General features: G+C 33.4%; 1 protein-coding gene across 3 annotated transcripts; it reads right to left on the bottom strand.

Moving 5' to 3' along the window:
- Nucleotides 1-850: 850 nt before the first annotated feature.
- LOC132757884 (low-density lipoprotein receptor-related protein 2-like) lies at nt 851-18514 on the bottom strand. Of its 3 annotated transcripts, none has more exons than XM_060749377.1 (10): nt 18425-18514; nt 17809-18021; nt 16961-17039; nt 16069-16217; nt 15157-15411; nt 11282-11428; nt 9761-9934; nt 6695-6799; nt 6003-6119; nt 851-1182 (listed from the first exon to the last, which is right to left on the bottom strand). In XM_060749377.1, the coding sequence occupies exons 1-10, from the start codon at nt 18489-18491 to the stop codon at nt 866-868; spliced, it is 1623 nt and encodes a 540-aa protein (XP_060605360.1). In that variant the 5' UTR covers nt 18492-18514; the 3' UTR covers nt 851-865. The 3 variants fall into 3 exon arrangements, with proteins under 3 accessions (XP_060605360.1, XP_060605359.1, XP_060605361.1); XM_060749376.1 differs by having other exon boundaries at nt 9752-9934; XM_060749378.1 differs by lacking the exon at nt 9761-9934.
- Between the last annotated feature and the right edge of the window lie 4134 nt (nt 18515-22648).

A 22648-nucleotide genomic window follows, 5' to 3' on the forward strand; every position in this document is an offset into this window, starting at 1 on the left:
CATTATTTGTTTAGAGTAAAAAATGTTTTTCCATTTAAAAAAAATAAAAATAAAAAAGTAATATTTTGCATCAATGCAAGAAATTAAAGATTTGTCACGAAGTGTTAAGCCGATGTACATGAATGTCTTTATGTGCTTGTACTTGTAAGCAGGATAAAAAAGTACAAAAAATAAAATCATGCGTCTTATTCGAAATCATTTATGTAACGATTGCTTCGCAACTTAATAACGCTTTGCAGATTAAAAAATATTTGACATAAGAGCAATGTACAGAAAAAATGGCCAATAACAATTGATAAGCCATACAATGCTTACAAATAAGATAAGACTAATAAACACGCAATGATATGTGGCTTTAATTATCCTTTTATATGTTTTGAAAAAAATAGGTATAGTCAAAACATGGTCATTAACCATGTCCTTGCCGGTAAGGTACCAGCATTTCGAAAGAAACTTAAAAAGTGAATTTCAGCATAAAGAAATAGTGTAAAAACCCTAGCGTGAGTGATGATTAGATTTGTTTTGTCAACATAAAAATTATTGGTAATAAAACAAAAGTGTTTTATGCTACTTTTTATTTTGCTGATGTCGGTATTTTTCTTTTTTTTCATTTTTCTTTTCGACTGTGGGAAGTCTTTCAATTCTTTATAAACTACTGATAGATGAATGTCATGATAACAATGTGGGTCAGTAATCGTGTTTATCTTAAGTTTAATTTGCGATATATACTTAACAGGGAAAGTTCCATTTAAATTTGCATTTTAAAAAAAAGTTATGTTTGATCATAACTTTCATCTATAAGATATAGATGTAAATGCATCAAAATATTTATGTAGAAAACGGATGAAAATAGGATGTTTAGTTCTCAAATTCCATTATAAAAGATACTATGAAGTTTATTCATGCTTTTGTCTTCAATGTTCTGAGCACTTTCTAAACAACAAAAACAAAAGACGAAAATAAGATGATTTTGAGTACATAATAACTTGATATATGAATTTTGCTCACCTTTCGAATCTACCAGAGAAACATATTCATTCCTTAAATCAGCAGATGTTGGAATTTTACTACGGCAAGTTAATTCATCACTGCTGTCCGTACAGTCAGGGTAGAGATCACACGTCAGACGAAGAGGGATACATTTGTAATCACCAGAACACAGAAATGAATTTGTGCAAGACTCTTTTAATTGAAAGAAAAGATATGTTTATGAACCTTGATAACAATTATATTCATTTTTTTTTTGCAAAAATCGTAGTCCATTATATTTTTTTCATTTCATATATAAAATGTAAATGAAGAGTTTCAATGTATTTGACTACATTTGACTGTATTTGAAACAAAATTTAAGTAATTGTAACATGATGATTACTGCTTCTTCAAAATTTAGATTTGCAAAATCGATTTTTGTACCTCAACGCTGTTGGTTCGAATCATTCCGACAGGCACTTTGGATTCTTTTATGTGTGTGAGCTTTTCAGCAACACGGTAGGGAATCACGTGACTTTTACGGTTTACGCGTACAGACAATATGGCGGCATAAAACCTCGCTTCACATGTGTTTTTCAGGTAATTCTTTATTATATCCCCTTAACTTACATACGAGACCTGTTGCAGCCTACGCGGAATAAAGAATTGTTGCCGCCTATACCTTATTTTTCACCCCTGTGCTCATAGCTTTTACAAACACTCAAAAATTCAACAGGAATTTTCAATGTTGACAATTATTTTGCGGGTAACATTCACGCAAAATTTGTATTTTAATTTTATGAATTTGATTAAACTGCGTCGAGTTAGCAAAGAGAAAATGTTCATAGAATTTTTTCATTTGAAAATGTAAATATTAGGCATGTTAAATGTTGACTGGTCATTTTCTATTCCAATACACGAGAGAAAAATGATTTGGGTAACGGCCACGCATACTTTTATTGTTGATTACTCCCACGCAATATTTTATATGCAAGCAATATCTATGCAGGCTATAGCCGAGATATTGATTGAACAAAATCATGATCGATGCATATAGCCTTAAACGTTCATAGAATTTTGAATAATATTAAATATACCGCCAAAAGGTCCTGGATAGAATTAAGCGCCTAAGGGTAGCAGAATACATACTCACGTAAATATATTAAATGAAGAATTGATATAGAGATATAGATGAATTAATTGCAGAAATTTAAAAAAAGTCTCAAATATAAGAAGGAGGTCGATTTCAGTTTAAGCACAATTACAGTTGTCATTTTTTATAGTTTGCAGATATGGACGGTTCCAGCTCGGATATTGTTTGTGGATAATGTTGGAAAACATTTCGTTTACGGACAGGTCTAAATGACCACATTAACTGGCTACTCGGAACAGGACCTTGTTAACGTTGTGGCAAATCGAACTGTCACAGGTATGGCATTTTGCTGTAAATATTAAGATTTTCAAGACATTCACATCATTTTATCACTTATGTAACCAGTTATTTTTAAAATTAGTGTCTGTATGTAACATAATTATGTATTTTTTAATATCTAAAGCAAAAAAAAAAACAAACTAAAGAATATTAGAATGGGTCTTTTATTTTGCAAACAAGGTAATAAAATCTTGAGGACTTTTCTTTAAATGTCATCTTAATATTAACAGTAAAACCCGTAACGTTTACGATTTGCTGGGCTATAAAATGTTTTACCACAACATTTATAATGTCCTGTGCCGATGTGGTCATTCTGGGAATGAAATGTTTCCCACATTTTTTACAAGCAATATCCGAGCTGGAAACTTTCATTTCTGCAAAATATGAAAAAAAAATGTCAGCTGTAATTGTACTAAAACAGAAATACAAAACCTCCTAATATTTGAGACTTTTGTATTAAAGCGCGACCTAATAGAATGATTTGGGTTTGGCAGGCCTTACGCGAAGTTATTGGTGTGCTTGGCAATTTGTGATTTTACAGGTCATGCCTTTTTGAAATTTATTTATCATATTATTGTAACCTATATGTAGTTTATGTTAAATCAACACTCAATGAGGTTTATAGATTTATTCTATAAAGTATAAAACCAGGCTTTGTAAGAAGAAATCTAATGTTATAATATAAATAAGAAGCAAGTTATTTCTATAAAGAAATAACTGAAAGTAAACTATATTTTAGATCTTTTCACTTCGAAAGCGAGACAAGGAGTGGTCAGTTACCAAGAAAATATTACATTCCAGAACCAAATCAACTAAAAATAACTTTCATACAAAATCAATCATCCATCACTCAACTTGCAAAACCAGTTCAATCACCCATAACAAAAGGAACAAAGACAAACATGAACACATAACACCACAAAAGATTTGGTTTGGCCTTTGAAGGAAATAACTACCGTATTTATTATAAAAAGAGAACTTGGCTTAATTTAACCTTATCTACATATAAGCAAATGAAGTGTTGTTCGGCCCATATCATGTACGTCCCAAGACGATCCGTCAATCTAGCTGTATTTATATCTTAGTGATAGTAAAATTAAGTGTGAATTAGTTTGAAAAATACATTATATCTATTGCATTATCGAAACAAATATTGATTAAACTGTTCTTGAGTGTTAAATTTTAAGCTTAATTGCCGTGAATTTATAGGGAATAATAAATTCCTCTTTTATATTCTAGATCCTGGTCCTGGCTGAAATTGAGAGTATTGCAGCTGTAACTTGTATACCATACATTTAACATGGAAAGGACTGTCAGGTTTGTTCAATTGAAATTCTTATATTTAAATATATATATATATATATATTTCTTTACAAAGTATTATTATTGCAACTACTGGACATTTATCTCGTCTTAATAATACATGTATATTATTTTCAGAATACTTTTGTAACATTATTACAATAAAATTTACATTTTTGTTGTTTTCAGGATGCTGCATACAATGGTCGTAGATAGAGCCTAGAATGATTATTTCTAGGTAAAATGCTGCAGAGCAGTTTTTCTTACCAATCATATGTGAGACTTTTAAATAGATTCTTTAAAAAACAAAATTGTTGTTTTACGTACATAATTTTCTGTCAATATGAAACTTCAGCTGTATCTTAATTTCTATGCTGTTTTATTATGTAAATTTTAGAGATAATCATTTTAAGATAAAACATATCACTAAGTTGAGTAATTATATATATAATTTGAGATTGACCATGTCACTTTTAATAAGTAACTTCTTATTTTATTTGCAGAAGCAGTAAGAGACAGCCAAAGAAGTATTCAAACACCATAATAAACCACTTTAGACATACCAGGAGAGATCTGGAAGAAGTACTAGTAGTAGAGTGGAACAGATTGTAGCTTAATTGTAGCTAAAAGGACTTCTTAAATCGTTAGAATCTAAGCTGCACTTGAACTGTATTTTTGAAATAAAATATCCGAAGTATTTAATAGTGTATTGATTTATTTGTTAAACACTTTGCTTTACATTAAAAATAAAGTATTTGGAAATGACATTGAAACTTCAACATTGTGCCAACGTTGAATTTCAACGTTGTTTAAACTTTCAAATCCGAACATAAATCCAACGTTACTTCAACGTTAAAATCTGACCATAATTCAATGTTGTTCAACGTTTATGTGCCTGCTGGGTTAATTTTATCCAGGACCTTTTGGCGGTATTTTTAATATTATTCAAAATTCTATGAACGTTTAAGGCTATATGCATCAATCATGAATTTGTTCAATCAATATCTAGGCTATAACCTGCATAGATATTGCTTGCATATAAAATATTGCGTGGGAGTTATCAACAATAAAAGTATGCGTGGCCGTTACCCAAATCATTTTTCTCTCGTGTTTTGGAATAGAAAATGACCAGTCAACATTTAACATGCCTAATATTTACATTTTCAAATAAAGAAATTCTATGAACATTTTCTCTTAGCTAACTCGACGTAGTTAAATCAAATTCATAAAAAAAACAAATTTTGCGTGAATGTTACCCGCAAAATAGATGTCAACATTGAAAATTCCTGTTGAATTTTTGAGTGTTGGTAAAAGCTATGAGGACAGGGGTGAAAAATAAGGTATAGGCGGCAACAATTCTTTATTCCGCGTAGGCTGCAACAGGTCTCGTATGTAAGTTAAAAGGATATAATAAAGAATTACCTGAAAAACACACGTGAAGCGAGGTTTTTATGCCGCCATATTGTCTGTACGCGTAACCGTAAAAGTCACGTGATTCCCTACCGTGAGCAAGATAACCGAATTTCGATACCGAATTTCGCTGGCTCTACTCAGGTGCCCGTTCGTGTCTAAAATAAATCACTGAAGGGCACTTGAGCTCTTCCTCAAGAATTGAAGCTTGAAAGTCGCCATACGATCTATACTGTACTGGAACGACGAAAAACCAATCGTTTTCGTCCCTTTTTGATGTTTACGGATAATATATTTTAAACAATTCTTACATTTTAAATAAGAAACCAGTACATATATAGTGATTAACATACTTGTCATTTGTAGGAATGTTTTATTAAAAAAATGTTTTTGTTAATATTTTCCACTTCCTAAAAATGATGTTTAATGCGATATTTCTTCACGCAATATTTAAAAAAATACTTTATGACTGATGGTATTTTTTAATCATTTTAATTAATGTCAAGTTAGGTAAGTCGTTCTTAATCACTCTGCCCGATTTGTAAGTGATATACATTATTAAATGAATTTTCTTAAAGATATACTATGCTCAAATTTGATATTTGAAAATATTGGTAATTACTACATGGTATGTTTATGTATATGAAATAAACCTGTTTTGACTTTATACAAAGATATATGTTATGTTTTAAGTCATGCACACAATAAGTGGACACACTATCAAAATAAAGTGACATTAAAATATCTGGCAGTTTTTTAGAAAATACCACTTTCAGTTGTATTAACGAATGCAGATTCCCATACATAGTTCATACGTTCTTTTTTTTAAATAAGACATATTTACTTATCTTTAAGTTGAATTGTATAGTATATAATATTGTATACTTACCACAGTTTTCTTCATCGCTTTTATCCAAACAGTCAGGTTTAGAATTGCATCGATTTTCTGATGGAATACACTGTTCATTGTTACAACGAAATTCATTTTCATCACACTTTTGGAAATCTGCAATGTTGGCAAAACAATCAATATGTAGTAACAGTTAAACATGCAAGAAACAAATTGGGCTTTGAATTTGACATGCAAGTTAGTAACACAAAAAAGTTTTTTTTTAATCTTTATATGAAATAATATTTTCCCAATGTTATACTCGTATAGAACATGTTTTGATTATAATTCAAATTTGTTTGGTAATTATAAAATAGCCTGTTATTTAGTAATTTAACTGTTGATTCATGTAAGTATTATTGATGACATATCGCTGTAAGATATGTAAGTTTTCAATGTATCACTAAAATAACCCTTATCGGCACTTTTGTTTAGTTTTTATTATGTCAGTTTTCATTATGCTTATATAAAAATGTATTTAAACAATAATAACAATTACCTTAACGATATGCATTATGTCCATACGAATTTCTTATATAAAAAAATCATTTGCCGTTTCCCTAGAACTTCGTTATAGGCCAGCTACACTGTATTAGAAAAGTTAAATATAATCTTAAAGACCTGACACCTAGAAAAAAAATCTAGCAATCTAATAATTTATTAATTTTCATACTTCTTATTTTACTACTTACCACATTTTTCATCTGTACCGTCCGCACAGTCGGATATAAAATCGCATACGTGACTAAATTTTATACAATGTCCGCCATCACAAGAAAATTCGTTGTCATCACATCCTACAAAATATTATCATGTAACTGCTATAATATTTGTCCGATAACAATTGCTGTCAATTAATTTTGATGTCAGGTTAGTCATCTGATATCAAAAATATTTCCAGCCTATTTCAAATGACATTTTTCAATAGCTTACATTTTCGTTTTTATCAGCCTTTGAGTCTCTAAAATTTTATCTCATACCCTTACAAGTCTCGAATCAATATGTCATTTTATTGTTTTTATTTCGTTTTCAATTACGAACAAATAAGATAGCAAATAGTTAAACACTAACTTAATAAAGTGATGTCATAATTTATTTCGCAAATGACCATATCGATGTCTGCGTCATATTTTAAACATTACAAACATGCTATCTATGGATTTTCTTGGAGAACTTGTAAATTTATGTTTACTTTGTTTGATCAGATTATTATTAATTAAATAAGTGGGCGAAGGGTTTCGTTCAGAAAATAAGAGGCGTGTTTGTGTACCTTGTGTTTAATTGTCGATTTGAATTTTCTTTGATTGAAACGGAAAATATGGTGAAATTTTGAATTTAATATTGAATGGAAAAAGTGTGAAACAATTCGTATGGTAGTTGTGGATCACTGGCAATTCCGGAAAGTAAAGTTAATGTAAATAGTAGTAGTAGGGATATTTTTGGATCGACGTTTAAAGGTATGAATCATATTTCTTTATTTATGTTGCATTATGCTGCATCTCTTATCAAAGGACATAATCTCGAGCCGAAAGGAAACAAAAATGGCTACCAATTACAAATTAGTAAGTTTGTAAGTAAACTAATAAGTTCCAGTGGCCGAGGAATTAGTTGCCAAGAATTATTTCTTTGAACAAAAGTGCCCCTTTCTACAAAATTTGTTATTTAAAAGTAGATTATTTTGTCATTTTGACAGTATTCATGTATTACATTGTAAATAGAAAAACATGATACTGTCTTTTGATATCAATTCTATCAGGCTTGGCTGATAAAGACAGAAAGGGTATGGCAAGTCTCTGCATATCAAATGAGAGCTGGCATGTTATTAGCCCTTTCACTGCCATAGGGACGGCTGTAGTCCCTGTAATTTTCGGCGTATTTGCCATATGGACGGTTTTAGCCGTTTCTACAATATTAATTGTAATAATAATAAATTATTATTAATAATAATAATAATATAATAATAATAATAAATATAAAGAAAATTATACCATCGACAATAATTATTATTATACTAACTGATTTGGAAACATATATAATTATTATAATACTAATAACAAATAATAATAATTATATTTATTAATGATATAGTAATTTCTTAGAAAATCCTCTGGCAAATAGGTGAACAATAAAACAATAACCCTCTGGCAGCGAAAGGGTTAGCTATTAAGAAAGTAACAGAATTAATGCATTTAAGAATGCGTATGACATTTCTTTGATAGCAGCGCCCTTCACTTGATATGCGGGCATTTAAGAATAATTATACAGTTTTGTACTTTTTGTTTTTCTTTTTATCATGCAACACATAAAACTTATCAACACTACAAAATAATTTACTTTTAAAAAGAGCATTTTGTAGAAAGGGATATTTTTGTTAAAGAAAAAGGAATACAAATTCCTCCGCCCCTGAAACTAAGATTTTGTAACTGGCGGGAAATTTCACTTTCGACTCAAGTTTTTCTTACCTATGAAAATCGATCCAAAAAATATCCATGGTCTATAAATCACATAAACTTTTCTGCAATATTCTCCTTGACACGTCAAATTCATAGTTTAAAATTATTTTAGTTCCAATCAAAGTTAAAACGGCAATCTATGTTGACTGTTTCACACAAAAACACAAAGAGACGGCAAAGTTGGACTCTTGTGTTTTCGCTTTTTTCGAATTTTCGAGGCAAAAAAAAGCGAAAATACGACAGAAGAAGGGCGAAAATACGACACACAAAATCTGTCGTATATTCGCATTCCATCTGTCGTGTTTTCGCTTCTTCACATTGTTACATTTTTGCATTGATGCATACTTGACATTGTTTCTTTTCATAAAATGTGATTGAATCATTCGAATGTACTTGTAGATGATATGTTAATCACATATGAACATGATTGCTACAGGCGGATTTACGAAAATGTATAAATACAAGCAAAAACAAAAAAAAACAACAATGCAAAAAACTCAAAATACATCAATATCAAACATCAAATATACGACAGGTTTTACGTCTCGTATATTAGCTTTTCTTCTGACCGTATTTTTCTCGTTTTGCCTTGAAAATTCGAAAAAGCGAAAACACGAAGAGACGACCAATTGGGGTTTTTGCATTTTCGCGTTTTGGAGAAAAAGAAGAGAAAACACGACATGGCGTAAATCAGCCAACATAGCAATAAAACCTAATTTGAAGTAAATCTGCCCAGCAGTTTCAGAAAAGAAAACCATTGTTGACGCATGACGACGGACTAACGGACGACGGACGCCAGAGCATCCCCCTTTGATACTAATAGCTAGCCCTGAACCTTCGGTTCTGGTGAGCTAATAAAAGCTATTGAAACAAGTCCGTTGAAATAGGCGAGGTTAGTTTTGATATGTCAGGTTACTAACTTATAAAGTTTTATCCGCAGTTACCAAAGCAGTTGCATGATAAACTTCATAGTTAGTTCGTATTCGAAACAAAACAGAGATAGTGTAAATAAAAAAACAAACGCCAAGTCACTGCTGAGACACTTGATTTAGCTTAAAGTAAATGCGCGCATGTGTTTATGTGCGTGTGATTTTGTGCGTGTGTATGAACTAACTAATAACAAAAACATTCCTGTACATATGAAACTGACATAGATATATGTATAAGTAGTTAACATCATGCAGAATAAATAATATATACCGGAAGTCTCCTATGTTGGCCGTTTTAAATCCTTTCTTAAATTCTAAATGTAAATAGAAAAATTAATTGAAACATGCAAATTAAAAGTAAAAATACCAATATTACCGTTAAAACAATTGACTTCGTCTGAAGCATCAAGACAATCTATGACGTTATCACATTTTGCTAATGTAGATATCCACTCTTTGCTATGTTCACAGGTGAAATATGCCTCGGGTTTGAGTCGTTTGGGTAAATTAGATTGCATCATTGCCTTGCCAATAATTGCGAGATCATGATCTTAAATAAAACATAATTTGAAGCATTTAACGACTCATGATGGCCCAAATATCGTTCACCTGACTTAAATGGCTCTTAATGAATGAATCCTTGTTGTAAAAATTATTGTTGGTACTGAAGTTGGAATGCCATTAGAACTTTCGAGGGTTATTGGTAAGTAAGGAAAGTACTTGGATTGCGTTTTAGAGAAGAGGACTATTAAAGAATGAACATTAAGCTCTTGTTTCTCTGTTTTACTTATGAATCAGGCTTGAAATCAATTAAACAAATGCTGAACAGGGTCGCCTACGAATGGTTAACCAATTGGTTAAGGTGGAAATGATGTTTAAAGAAATTATGACTAACCATGGACAATGGACACACTTCATTCACATGCCCTGAGCACTTTGTGCTCAATTGAGCTTTTGAGGTACAATGAATCATATGCATTTTTCTCTGCTTGTTTATCAAATAATTTTAAAAGCTTTTCTAATAAGAATTGGATCTATATAATATTATGCGAACAATCAATTAATAGAAAAACTGTATAAATAACCTAAAAAGGAAGGTAAACTATGTTTATCATAATGTTTATTATCAATACATTGTAAACAGAAGAGCTAGTGCTGATCAAATTTTGCCCAGGTTACAAAACGTGCTAATAATCGATGTTGTTTTTATATTTTTAAACAAACTTTTTTGCTTTTAAAGTTTTCATACAATTTTATAACTTGTTGTATATCACAAAAGAAGATAAAAAAGTTCCGAACATATTTTTGAACAAAAAAATTCGGTGCACTGTAAAACACATGCACGAATTTATCGTGTTTTTGTGTATTATTGATTTTGTTATAACATGTTCATAAATATATTTGTAGTCTAGCTCCATTGTAAAAAGTGGTACACAATAAAATTGGTGACAAAAGTTGTGGGTATTATGGTGGCTGATTTGTGCCATTCGTCTGTTTCGCCTTGCGAAAAGTCAGGAATTAACAAGTTAAAATGGCGGGGCGCATGCAAAGGCACACTTATGAGCGTGAACGAGGGGCGAAGTTAAATAAATAAATATTCGCACGCGATCCAGCCAAGATATTCTAGAGAATTTACTATTTGAACTGGTAGGGAAAGGGGGTTATAAGTTGGGGCGAAGGGCAAATTTAAATAAATAAAATTCGCCGCGCGGGGATGCACGGAGCGAAATAAAAACAATAAAAAAGGGGCATGGAGCGAAAACACGCTTATAAGTGGCGGCGCGGCACGAAGTTTCTAACTGTTCAAAAGTAAGCAGCACACTTTTCATATACACCATAGAAACTTTACTTAAGAACAACAGTATCATATTTTAGATAATAAAAACGATATGCAAACCTTTAAGTCTGTTCTGACATGACAATTCATCCGTAAAGTCTATGCAGTCAAAGGTCCTATCACACCAATTTATTTTAGGTATTGAAGATCCATCGGCGCATTTTGTCTCTGGTACCCTCTTTTCGGGCATAGATAGGTTATCTTCGACTTAAGGGTAAATGAAAAATATAATATATCTAAACACTTTTTATGCATTCCAATCTTTTTGGAAAATAATACGAAACTAAACATGGCTGTTAATGTTTTTCGACATTTTTTATAATACATCAATGCAAAACTCGTATTCTGTATTGTCTAAATTGACACATTTATTTTCTTGACACGTGTTTCAATTTCCTTTAAATTAGCATTTCGTAACGCTTATTAATATGACCTGAAAATTACGGTAAATCAATCAATTCGCTACATAAGAAAAAAAAGTAAAATGGTATTGCGTCATGGGTACAAAACAGAACAATATCGACTTCGATATGAAAAAAGTATCTTCAATGTATAGTAAATCTAATTGTATTATAATTTCTTTTGTCAGACTAATATTAAATAAAAACAGAAGGGTTTTTGCAACAAAAACATATGTCTCTCAAAACTCTGTATCCTGTGAATTTTGGTGGAAATCCCGCTAGCAGTTTGACCTGAGATAGCCAGACAGCAGACATTTTCACACAAAAATCTTACGATTTATCTTCAGGGTATGACTTACGATAATCGTAAGTTAAATCTTTAGTCATTTTCACAAAGCCCCGCGCTGGTTAAATTTTATCTTGAGATAAATAATTCACTTACGATAAATCTTTTAATAAAAACTTTCCTTGGTCATTTGATATTGATGTGCATGCTCTATATTTGTTTCCAGTTTAAAACCAAGTAATACATAGATTGGAGTATGTATTAAACAAAATCAAGTTACAATAATAAGAAACAAATTATTCAAAGTGATATATTTTGTATCCTGATTGAAAATAATTGTAATGATCTAAGTAATTCAGAAACAAAGTCTGTTACGTTATTGCTAAGGTATTAATAAATATTAAGGTGCCACTAATACATGCTGGCAATAAAATTGAACCCACCAAATATTTACAAAACATTATTTATCAAGAATAATTGTACAGAGTTCACATATAAACTATTCATAACCCTCTCCACCATGACGTCATCAAGTCATGACGTAAGAAATGTTATGTTGAAAAATAATTTTAACTTAATTTGTGTTATTTATAACATACTGTTTGCTTAATAATATATATTTGTCCATTTTTTGTGTTTTATTCTGTTTAAATAAAAGATACCTGATATTTTACTCTTATTATAATAAGAGAAAACATATCACACTTACGAACGGGAAACACCAATTGTTAAGTTACGATAGATTTTGCACTTACGTTTTGCTTAAGATTTTTTTGTGAAAAGGAGATTTATCGTAAGATTTCTCTTATGATAAAATGTTTGTGAAAATGTCTGCTGGATTTTTCTTTTTTAGCTCTGGCAGCCATTTTGTGCAGCGAAGCAAAATATTTCGGCGACATGCACAACAAGGCATGGTAATAATCACTCCTGAAAAGTTTCATTGAAATCCCGTCAGTAGCTTGACCTGTGAAAGCTGAACAAAATTTTTCTATTCATAGTTTTGAAAGCCATTTTGTGCCGCAAAGCGGAACATGCTGTGATAAGCACAACTAGGGATGATACTGAACTCCCGTGAATTTTGGTGGAAATCCCACCAGCAGTTTGGCCTATGATAGCCGGAAATTATTTTTCTATTTTTAACTTCGACCATGATAGTCGGAAATGACTTTTCGTTTTTCAGTTGTGGCAGTCATGTTGGATGGTAAAAAATGATTACTCATGTGAAGTTTCACCAGTAGCATAACCTGTTACAGCCGGACAATATGTTTTCTACTTTTAGCTATCGCGGCCATTTTGTGCACCAAAGCGGATAATGCCGTGATATGAGCATCTAGGGATAGCACTGAACATTCCTGTGCAGTTTTCATTGAAATGGCATCAGCAGCTTGACTTTTTAAAGCGAAGCGAAACACAAATTAGGGATGGTAAACTCACTCCTGTGAAGTTTCATTGAAATCCAACCAGCAGTTCTATCTGTGGGAGCCGGACAAGATTTTTCTATTTATAGTTCTGGTGGCCATTTTGGGCAACGAAGCGGGATGTACTGGAAAGGTGCACAACTAGGGTAGGTACTAACCACTCCTGTAAAGTTTGGTTGAGACCCAACCCAACCTAGCTTGACCCGTGAAGGCTGGACAAGATTTTTCAATTTTTAGGGCCGGCGGCTATTTTGTGCAGCGCAGTGGAAGGCACCGGTGACGTGCACAATTAAGGATGGTACTTTTCACTCCTGTAAAGTTTCGTTGAAATCCCACTAGTAGTTTGACCTGTGAACGCCGGTCAATATTTTTCTATTTTAGGTCTGGTGGCCATTTTGTGCAGTGAAGCAGATAGTGCTGGCAATGTGCACACTAAGAGATGGTACTGATCACTCCTTTAAAGTTTGGTTGAAATTCCACCAGAAGCTTGATCTGTGAAAGCCGCAAGATTTTTTACTTTAAGCTCTGGTAGCCATTGTATGCAGCGAAGTAAAACGTGCAGGTTGCGTTTACAACCAGAGATGGTACTGATCATTCCTGTAAATTTTGGTTGAAATCCTACCAGAAGTTTGGCCTGTGAAAGCCAGACAAGATTTTTCATTTTTAGCTCTGGTGGCCATTTTGTGCAGCGAAACAAAACGTCCCGGCGATGTGCACAACTTGGTATGATACTGATCACTCTTGTAAAGTTTGGTTGAAATCCCACTAGAAGATTGGCCTGTGAAGGCCGGACAAGATTTTTCATTTTTAGCTCTGGTGGCAATTTTTGTGCAGCGAAGCGGAAAGTGCCGGCGATGTGCACAAATAGGTATGGTACTGATCAGTCCTGTTAAGTTTGGTTAAAATCCCACCAGACGTTTGATCGTCAAAATTTTAATATTCTAAGCTCTTGTTGCCATTTTGTGCAGCGAAGCGAAACGTGCCGGTCATGTTCACAACAAGAGATGATACTGATCACTCCTGTAAAGTTTGGTACAAATTCCACCGGTAGTTTGACCCTTTCAAAGCTGAACAACATATTTTATTTTTAAATCTGGCGGCCATTTTTTTGCAGCGAAGCGGAACATGCAGTTGGTGTGCACAACAAGGGATGGTACTGCAGAGTTTGGTTGAAATCCCACAATAGCTTTGACCGGTGAAAGGTGGACAAAAGTGTTTCTATTTGTAGCTCTGGCAGACATTTCGTGCAGCGAAGCGGAACGTGCTGGTGGTGTGCACAACTACAGATGGTATTGATCACTTCTGTTAAGTTTCGTTGTAATCCCAACAGTAGTTTGACCCGTGAAAGCCGGACACACCTAATACGGACAGACGGACGGACAGAGGAACGTTTTCATGGGATAAAAATAATGTGTTTACTCTTTTGTTCCCTCTATTGTTCTTTTTAGCCACACAAAAGAAAATAGCCATATTATAAGCATTACGGATTAAATGACATCAAAGAGAACGAACAGTTACCTTTTGTCCCTCTAGCCACATTATTACTGTCCCGTTAGTTGTGACGGACGGACGTGCCGACATTTAGGGTTAATGTGCTTTTTCTTTGATCTATATGTGGCATTTTTCCACACAAACAAGTAGAATTAAGCACATAAACCAGTCGGTTTATGGGATTTCCTCCTTTTTTAAACTAAAGTTATGGGCGGAATGAAGCTCATAGACCATTTGATGTTTGCCCGTACACATACGGCGAAGGCAAAACAATATCTCTCCCAAACATGTTCGGAAAAAAATTTTGGAAGACATAAAATGTACATGTATATTACGTACGATGCAAAAAGCACGGTTCCCGCACTGGTTTGTCAAAGTTACTAACAAAGCACCATAAAACACCTTGTCCAGACGGATCCTTACACACAGTTGTATTTTCTAAAGTGTCTCTTAATGAGGAAAAGTTGTTGTCAAAATCACTTTTGGCATTGTCAGATAGATACAACCAATTCTGACAAGTTTTACCGGAGTATGGTGATGTCAAAAGGTCTTTCTTAACAAACATTTTACACACATCTTGCTCCATGATATCACCTGGAAAGCATTTTTTCTAATAGATATTATATTAAAAAAATTATTATTATTTGTCAAGCGGTCAGGAGAGATATTTTATTTAAAAGTATTAAATTTATTTATATCCTAATTTTGGCAAAGTTTAAATGTAGTATTGTTAAGTTTTATATCAGGACAAATGTTTCGGTTGAGATCGAATTATTCGTATCGAGGCGGGCGGTTTCCATAAGGACGAATTATTCAGATACGAACCGCAAACATATGTCAGATCGTTTTCTTGCATATTCTACCATATACCATCATATTCTAAATTATTTACCTTATTAAAACAATTTAAGGAAATCTATGTCATTCCTACCATATCTTTTTCCTTACAACAGCGTATGAAATTGCAACTTCATTCATTACGGCGAAATTGTGTCATCCTTAGCGCGTCATTTTATTGCACGCGACTCATTTTGCGCCCCCATTCCAGCATGGGCAAAACTAACGGAAACAGCAGTTCGATATGCAAGAATAATCAATAACGTTGCTATAACCGTATCGCAAGACGGACAACTTGTTTGCAAGAATTTAAGACGATAGAGACATTATATTATTACGATTTGTAAATAATAAAATTATTTTTGGAATCCCTATGAACGATAAATTAAGTTAAAAGAAAAATATGACACATACGTTTAGTTGTGTTCACTAAAAAGGTGTTTTCACAGATGTAAAATTCGACCAAATTATTATAACAATCTTCTGTTTCCCAATTCTCTTCGGTGTTAAAATACTCGAATGAGGTACGAGTACAATCCCCAGTTGAAGGTTGCCTTCTTTTCCTGTCATGATAATGCTTTATATAAGTTAAACATATATAATTGTGTAAATCCAATAATTGGAAATATGATATAATACTGAAATAAAAATGGGCATGGTAATCAAAAGTTGCGTTCGTAAAATGTTTTATCGTACCAAAAAAGTTTACAGTAAGATTTCGAATAGTTCATAAAGGTAGCTTTCTACTACTGGCAAAATATATTATTGAAACTTTTTAAGAACGCATTCCTTTCATCATCTTTATGGCTTTATCTACATTATATATGGAGTAAAGGTTATAACAAAATGTGATATTTCACACAATTGAATAGAAAACATAATTAAGCGTTAAATAACAATTTTTTTATCCGCTACAATAGTAGGCCTAGCTAAAATTGCATCACCTGCTTTACCTATAACAGACATAATTATTTTTATTATTATGATATTTCACCGATTGCAAATTAAACATACCTTTTTACTGTTTAACACTGAAAAATAACATTGTCCTTTATCTAGGACATTGGCCGAGGTATACTGACGATTCATAAAGAAAGAAAAATGGTAAGGGGATGGTTTCTTAAACAATTTAACATCGGACCAAAATAACGGAATTCATATTTTGATTTTTCTCGTATATAGGTAACCAGTATTACATAACAATTAATGCATGAAGTCGCTAAAACTGTCTGTAATTAAATTCTATTGAGTATAACCAGCTGATCTTTTTAAGTATTGGATACATTAAACTATGAAAAAATATTACCAATCGCTGAAGGTCACGTTATTGTTATTTACCCATATGAAATTCATTCTCATTTGTCTGTCCTTTACACGTCTTAAACCTGATAAAAGGCAAAACAGTATTATACAGATGTAAAAATATGATATCTCTATTTAAAGCCCCTAAACGTAGTTTTTGTTCTCTATTGAAAGTATATTGTTGACTTGACTGCGACAATTAACCGTGATGAAGTAAGATGAGAGGCTTTACTAGTAAGGTTCGGGGTTAAGATATAATTGATTTTTCGAGTCTGTGAGCATTTTTATATTTTACGTAATTCATCGACAATAAATACGTGTAGGGGCTTACAATATTTCAAACTATCTAACACTACGATATTATTTTCAAATCAACGTAATTTATAAAACTTGTGTTTATTTTATTTTGTAGTCACATACATAAGGTTACAGTATGGATAGTGAGGATAACGAAATTGGCCGATTTTATTAAACATCCTGATATTATGTCACTTAAACATTTAGAAAAAAATGTACTTTTACGTTCAACCAATTCATATTTTCTTTGCAAGTAAACAATAGTAAATGCGTTATGAAAACTTAAACAGGAATTTGTATGTCACAGTCACCAGGGCTGACAGCAGAGCATTGCACAATTTTTGTAAAACTGTTAGATATTTAAAATACATTTTAATAGGATATCACACACACGAACGGACACACGCACACGCACCAACACACACACACACACACACACACACACACACACACACACACACACACACACACACACGCGCGCGTTCACACATAGAGTTGAAAAGGAAAATAAAAAGATAATAATGCACATAACAACACGTTAAGTTAAGAAATTACCAATGTGTGCTCCATGAAGTTTTCTTTCATCAGCGCCTATTTTTTGCATATACAACAAACTTCGAAGTAAGTATTGGACGTAATTCATTTCTTTTTTCGACGCAATAGTCACAAGATGTTTATTTTCATTAAGACATTCAGTTTGTGCAATATCCCAGGATACACTTTTATATAATACCGTGTAGCATTTTCGGAAAAACCATGAACAAGATTCTATTAGGGGAAAAAAACATGTTTCATTAAATATAATTTATTGTTTTTAAAACGAACTATTATGCGATATCTAAATACAGTATTTTTTCTTCACTGTTATACGAATGGCAGTGTTGAACGATTTTGTAAAGAAATATGGAAAAAATGCACTATTAGAATGAAAAGTGAGGTTTTAAGTGAAAACTTAAATCACTTTGATCACTTTTTAAATTTTAACTATGCTTTGAACCGCGAAAATAATGAACTTCCTTCAAATCAAATATTTGCCTTTTACATATATATCTGTCATCAAAAATGTAAGAAATGTCCGGTTAAAAAGTGATATTTAAACATTTTTCGTATAGATGCAACAATACCCGCTTTATTTAAGTATATATTTGATTTAACTAACAGTCTAACATACCTGATGAAAACATCTTTCCATCCGTGGTAGTATGTGTAGTATATCTTTGAAGAGCATGATCCGACATTTTATAATGTAACCTAAATCCTTTAGTTTTTGGCCCTTTAGTCAGAATCTGAATATGTATCTTAGACCCTTTTGATTTGTATTTTTCTGGTAGATTACAACTTGTTTCTATCACACCATCAACATCCTTGATGACGAGTCCTGATTTATCTTCAACAATCAGAACATAATAAACCATTCTTTGTAACACGGGACAAAATACTCAAAACGTTTTACAATATTTTAAAGGAATGACTAGTGCTGTAAAAGGCAAAACCTATTATGTAACTATTCAAATGAAAAATAAGGTTTGCGCTGGCTTTATAGAAAAATCTTCTTTTTTCAGCATACAGTTTATTTATTGTGACAAATATTAGTGTTCAGTTTGTTTTCCGTGTATTTAAACTGTTTACCTCATTTGTATTAGATTTCAATATCAATGGACACAGTCGCTAAAGTGTAATAAGTATGATTTTCTATCAAAATCCTTGAGAAGGAGCATACTTAGATATGAATAAGAGTAAACGCTATTTGTCGATGGTTTAAAACTTTAAGGATTTATCCAATACAAGGAATGAACCGTGTCATTCTGACCAATCAGCTTTGATTTTACACCTTGGAAAATCAACGGTAGATGACTGAAGATCCACTGCAACGTGTAAGATTTTATGTTCGCATACTTTCTACAGTTCGATTTCAGATATAAGGGGGTCCGATTAAGTCTGCATGAAGTTGACTGCCGGTGGTCTCACTAAAGACAAGGAAAGTGGCTTGAAAAAGACAACAAAGAAAGTGAGCTAGCGAACCCGAGCCCCTAACAAAGAATGTGTCGACTTTGAAGGCGATTCCATTTCTTGTTACTCAGCCCTTCTCAACATTACTTCTTTATTTATATTTTTCAGTTGTCTGGAGACACAATCCAAGGTGGCCACAGGTGGGAAACACAATTTTTTCAGGTGGTCTTGAAATAGAAATAAAATTGAATGTGGTTTATTGACGGAACCACACTTGAAGGTTGTCAAGAGACGGAGAAACACTTCAGGGTAGTTTGGAGACGTAAACACAATTGAAGTTGGTCTGCCAACGGATAAAAGATTGAAGGTAGTCCGGAGACGGAGATACAATTGAAGGTGGTCTCGGAACGGAAACATAATTACAGGTGGTCTTCGGGCGGAAACACATTTGAAGGTGGTCTGGAAACGGGTACACAATTTCAGGTGTCTGAAGACGGAAACACAATTCAAGGTGGACTGGAGACGGAAACACAATTCAAGGTGGTCTGGTGTCGGAGAAACTGTTCAAGGCGGTATGAAAATGTAATCACAACTGAAGGTGGTCCTAGAACGGTGAAAAAATTCAAGGGTTGCCGTGAGACGGAGACACAGATTAAAGTTGTCTTGAGACGGAAACGCAATTGAAGGTGTTTTGGAAACAAAAACACTAATTGAGATGGTCAGGAGACGACAACACAACTGAAGGTGGTCTAGAAACGGAAACACAATTGATGTAGGTCTGAAGACGAAGACACAATGCAAGTTAGTCTGGAAACGGAAGCACAAATGAAAGTTGTTAGGAGACGGACACACAATTGAAGGTGGTTTGGAGACGAAGACACTATTAAAGGTCGTCTAGAGACGGAGACACAATTTAAGGCGGTCTAGAAACGAAGAAACAAGTCACGGTGGTTTGGAGACGAAAACATAATTGATGGTCTAGAAACATAAACCCAATTGAAGGTTGTTTAGAAAAGGATGCACAATTCAAGTAAGTCGGGAAATAGAAACACAAATGAAGGTGGTCAGGGGACGGAAAGACAATTCAAGATGGTCTTGGGACGGAAACGCAGTTGAAGGTGGTCTATAGACGGAAAAAAATTGAAGGTGGTCTAGAGATAGTGACACAGTTCAAGATGGTCTGGAGTCTGAATCACATCTAAAGGTGGTCAGGACTGGGGGACACAATTCAAGGTGGTTTTGAAGCGGGGACACAATAGAAGGTGGCCAGAGGTCTTAAGACATAAAACAATCGAAGTTGGTCTGGAAACTAAAGCACAATTGAAGGTTGTCAGTAGACGGAGCTACAGCTAGAGGTGGTATTGCAACCAAGTCACAGTTGAATTGGTCTGGTAATGGAAACACAATTTAAAGTGGCATGGAAACGGAATCGCTACTGGACGTGGGCAGGCGACGAAGACAAAATTTAAGGTGATCTGAAGACGGGAACACAATTCAAGGTGGTCCGGAGACGGAAACACGATTGAAGGTGGTATGGAAACGGAGACAGTATTGGAGGTGGTCAGGAGACGGGAAGACAATTCATGGTGTTTGGAGATGGAAAGAAATGAAGAAGGTCTGGATACGGAAACACAACGGTGGTGGTATGGACACGAAGACATAATAAAAGTAGGTATTGAAACGGAAATACAATTGAAGGTGGTCAGGGGACAGAGAGCCAATTGTATGTAGTCTGGAGACGGAAACACAATCGAAGTTTGCCTGGAGACGGAGAAACAATACAATTAAAGGTGGTCAGTAGACTGAACACAATCAAAGGTAGATTGGAAACAGAAACTCACTTCCAGGCGGTCTGTTGACGGAAACACAATTGAAATTGGTATAGAGACGAAGACCCAATTGAAAATGACTAGGAGACATAGACATAATTCAAGGTGATCTGGAGACGAAAAACGCAATTGAATGGGGTATGAAGACGGAAACATTTTTTTATTTGGAATCTTAAATCCTACCGAATTCCATGCTGGCATGACATTTAGCAGGAAATTCAGCAGGACAGGAATTTGACCGACAATTCTGCTAGAACGAACTTTGGCAGGACTATCAGGAGGACATCGAAATTTTAGCAATATTCTGCAGGCAGGACCTTTGGCTGGACACACAGGAGGAAATTGATTTTTTTTCAAATCCCCTGCCGGCTCAACATTCGGTAATTTCTTAAATGTTCTATTTAATGTCCTGCCAAATGTCGTGTCAGCAGGCGTTTTGACAAAGTTTCAATGTCCTTTTTTTGCCCTGCTAAATGTCTAGCCAGCATGGAAGTCGATGATACATTTGGTAAAATTTCAATGTCCTGCTGTATTTATTATTATCTTAATCCGTGCTAAACCCATACACGTTTCACAAAGATACAGCTTCAGATAAAGTTCGTTGTTATACGGGTTTTCGAGAAAACACTTTGATTGTGAAATTCTTGAATGCAACTTACGCTAGTGGTGTTAAAGCAAGGACAATATTTAAGTTGCCTTCAAACAAAAATGCATCATTACAAAATCAGTTAAACCGTAACTATAATGTTCAGCTATCGATAGATTTTAACTTGTTCGGTGTCTTAATTCTGTTTGGCCCAGTTAAGATAACATTCATATTATAAACTTCATGATCTCAAAACTTGAGAGATTTGTCGAATTGTCACTTAGTGCTCCGTCAAAAATCATCCAATCGAACTATAAAGCGTCGTAGTGCCTGAATATATGACAAACGATTTTGCCACTACGCCTTAATTTCAAGTCTCAGGCATAGATCAGGGGAAGAATGTTTACCTTTGGCTAAGTTAAAATATTTCCTTTAAGTAGCGCAATTTTGAACAAAAGAGAAAGAAGGATAGATTAGACTAGAACATAGCAAAAGAATTTTATCAACTCATTGATTGACCTCATGTGAACCGACTTGAAGGAAGGAAATGAATAAGATTTAAGTATAAAAAGGAAGCAACATACACACACATATTTGTTGAAATGTAAATCGATCGAACCCGCACTTGGTCATCTGTCGAGATTTCCAGATGTAGAAATTTTATACCTTAAACATGATGTATTCGTATCATTTGTTCTATTTGAATTATTTGACAAGGTCTCATTCGTATTAAAAGCGTAGACCAACAGAATTTCCTAAATATTTGTATTACAGTCATGATCAGTCGAGTAGGACAAAAAATGTTGATTGTTAACATTGTTGAGATTTATTTGTTACCAGTTTTGTACTTCAGTCTCTCCGCTACACTGTTTCTACACTATAAACTAGAAGGCTCGTTACTAAGAAACTAATATTTTTATTAAAATTGTATAACAATAGGTATCCGCTCATTTCATTGAAATATGTTAAATAAATATCCGACATGCATGATTGATAGGTGGTCATAATTACATTACATTACATTACATTA

The sequence above is a fragment of the Ruditapes philippinarum genome, unplaced genomic scaffold, assembly GCF_026571515.1.
Source record: "Ruditapes philippinarum isolate M1 unplaced genomic scaffold, ASM2657151v2 ctg3085_1_1_1_1, whole genome shotgun sequence".
NCBI classification, from domain to species: domain Eukaryota; kingdom Metazoa; phylum Mollusca; class Bivalvia; order Venerida; family Veneridae; genus Ruditapes; species Ruditapes philippinarum.

Coding starts and splice junctions, on each gene's coding strand:
- LOC132757884 (XM_060749376.1), bottom strand. CDS start 18,491: ATGTCGGATCATGCTCTTCAAAGATATACTACACATACTACCACGGAT. Junction 17,040..17,808: donor ACTTCATGGAGCACACATTG/GTAATTTCTTAA, acceptor GCCTTTTATCAG/GTTTAAGACGTGTAAAGGAC. Junction 15,412..16,068: donor TTTAGTGAACACAACTAAAC/GTATGTGTCATA, acceptor AATGCTTTCCAG/GTGATATCATGGAGCAAGAT.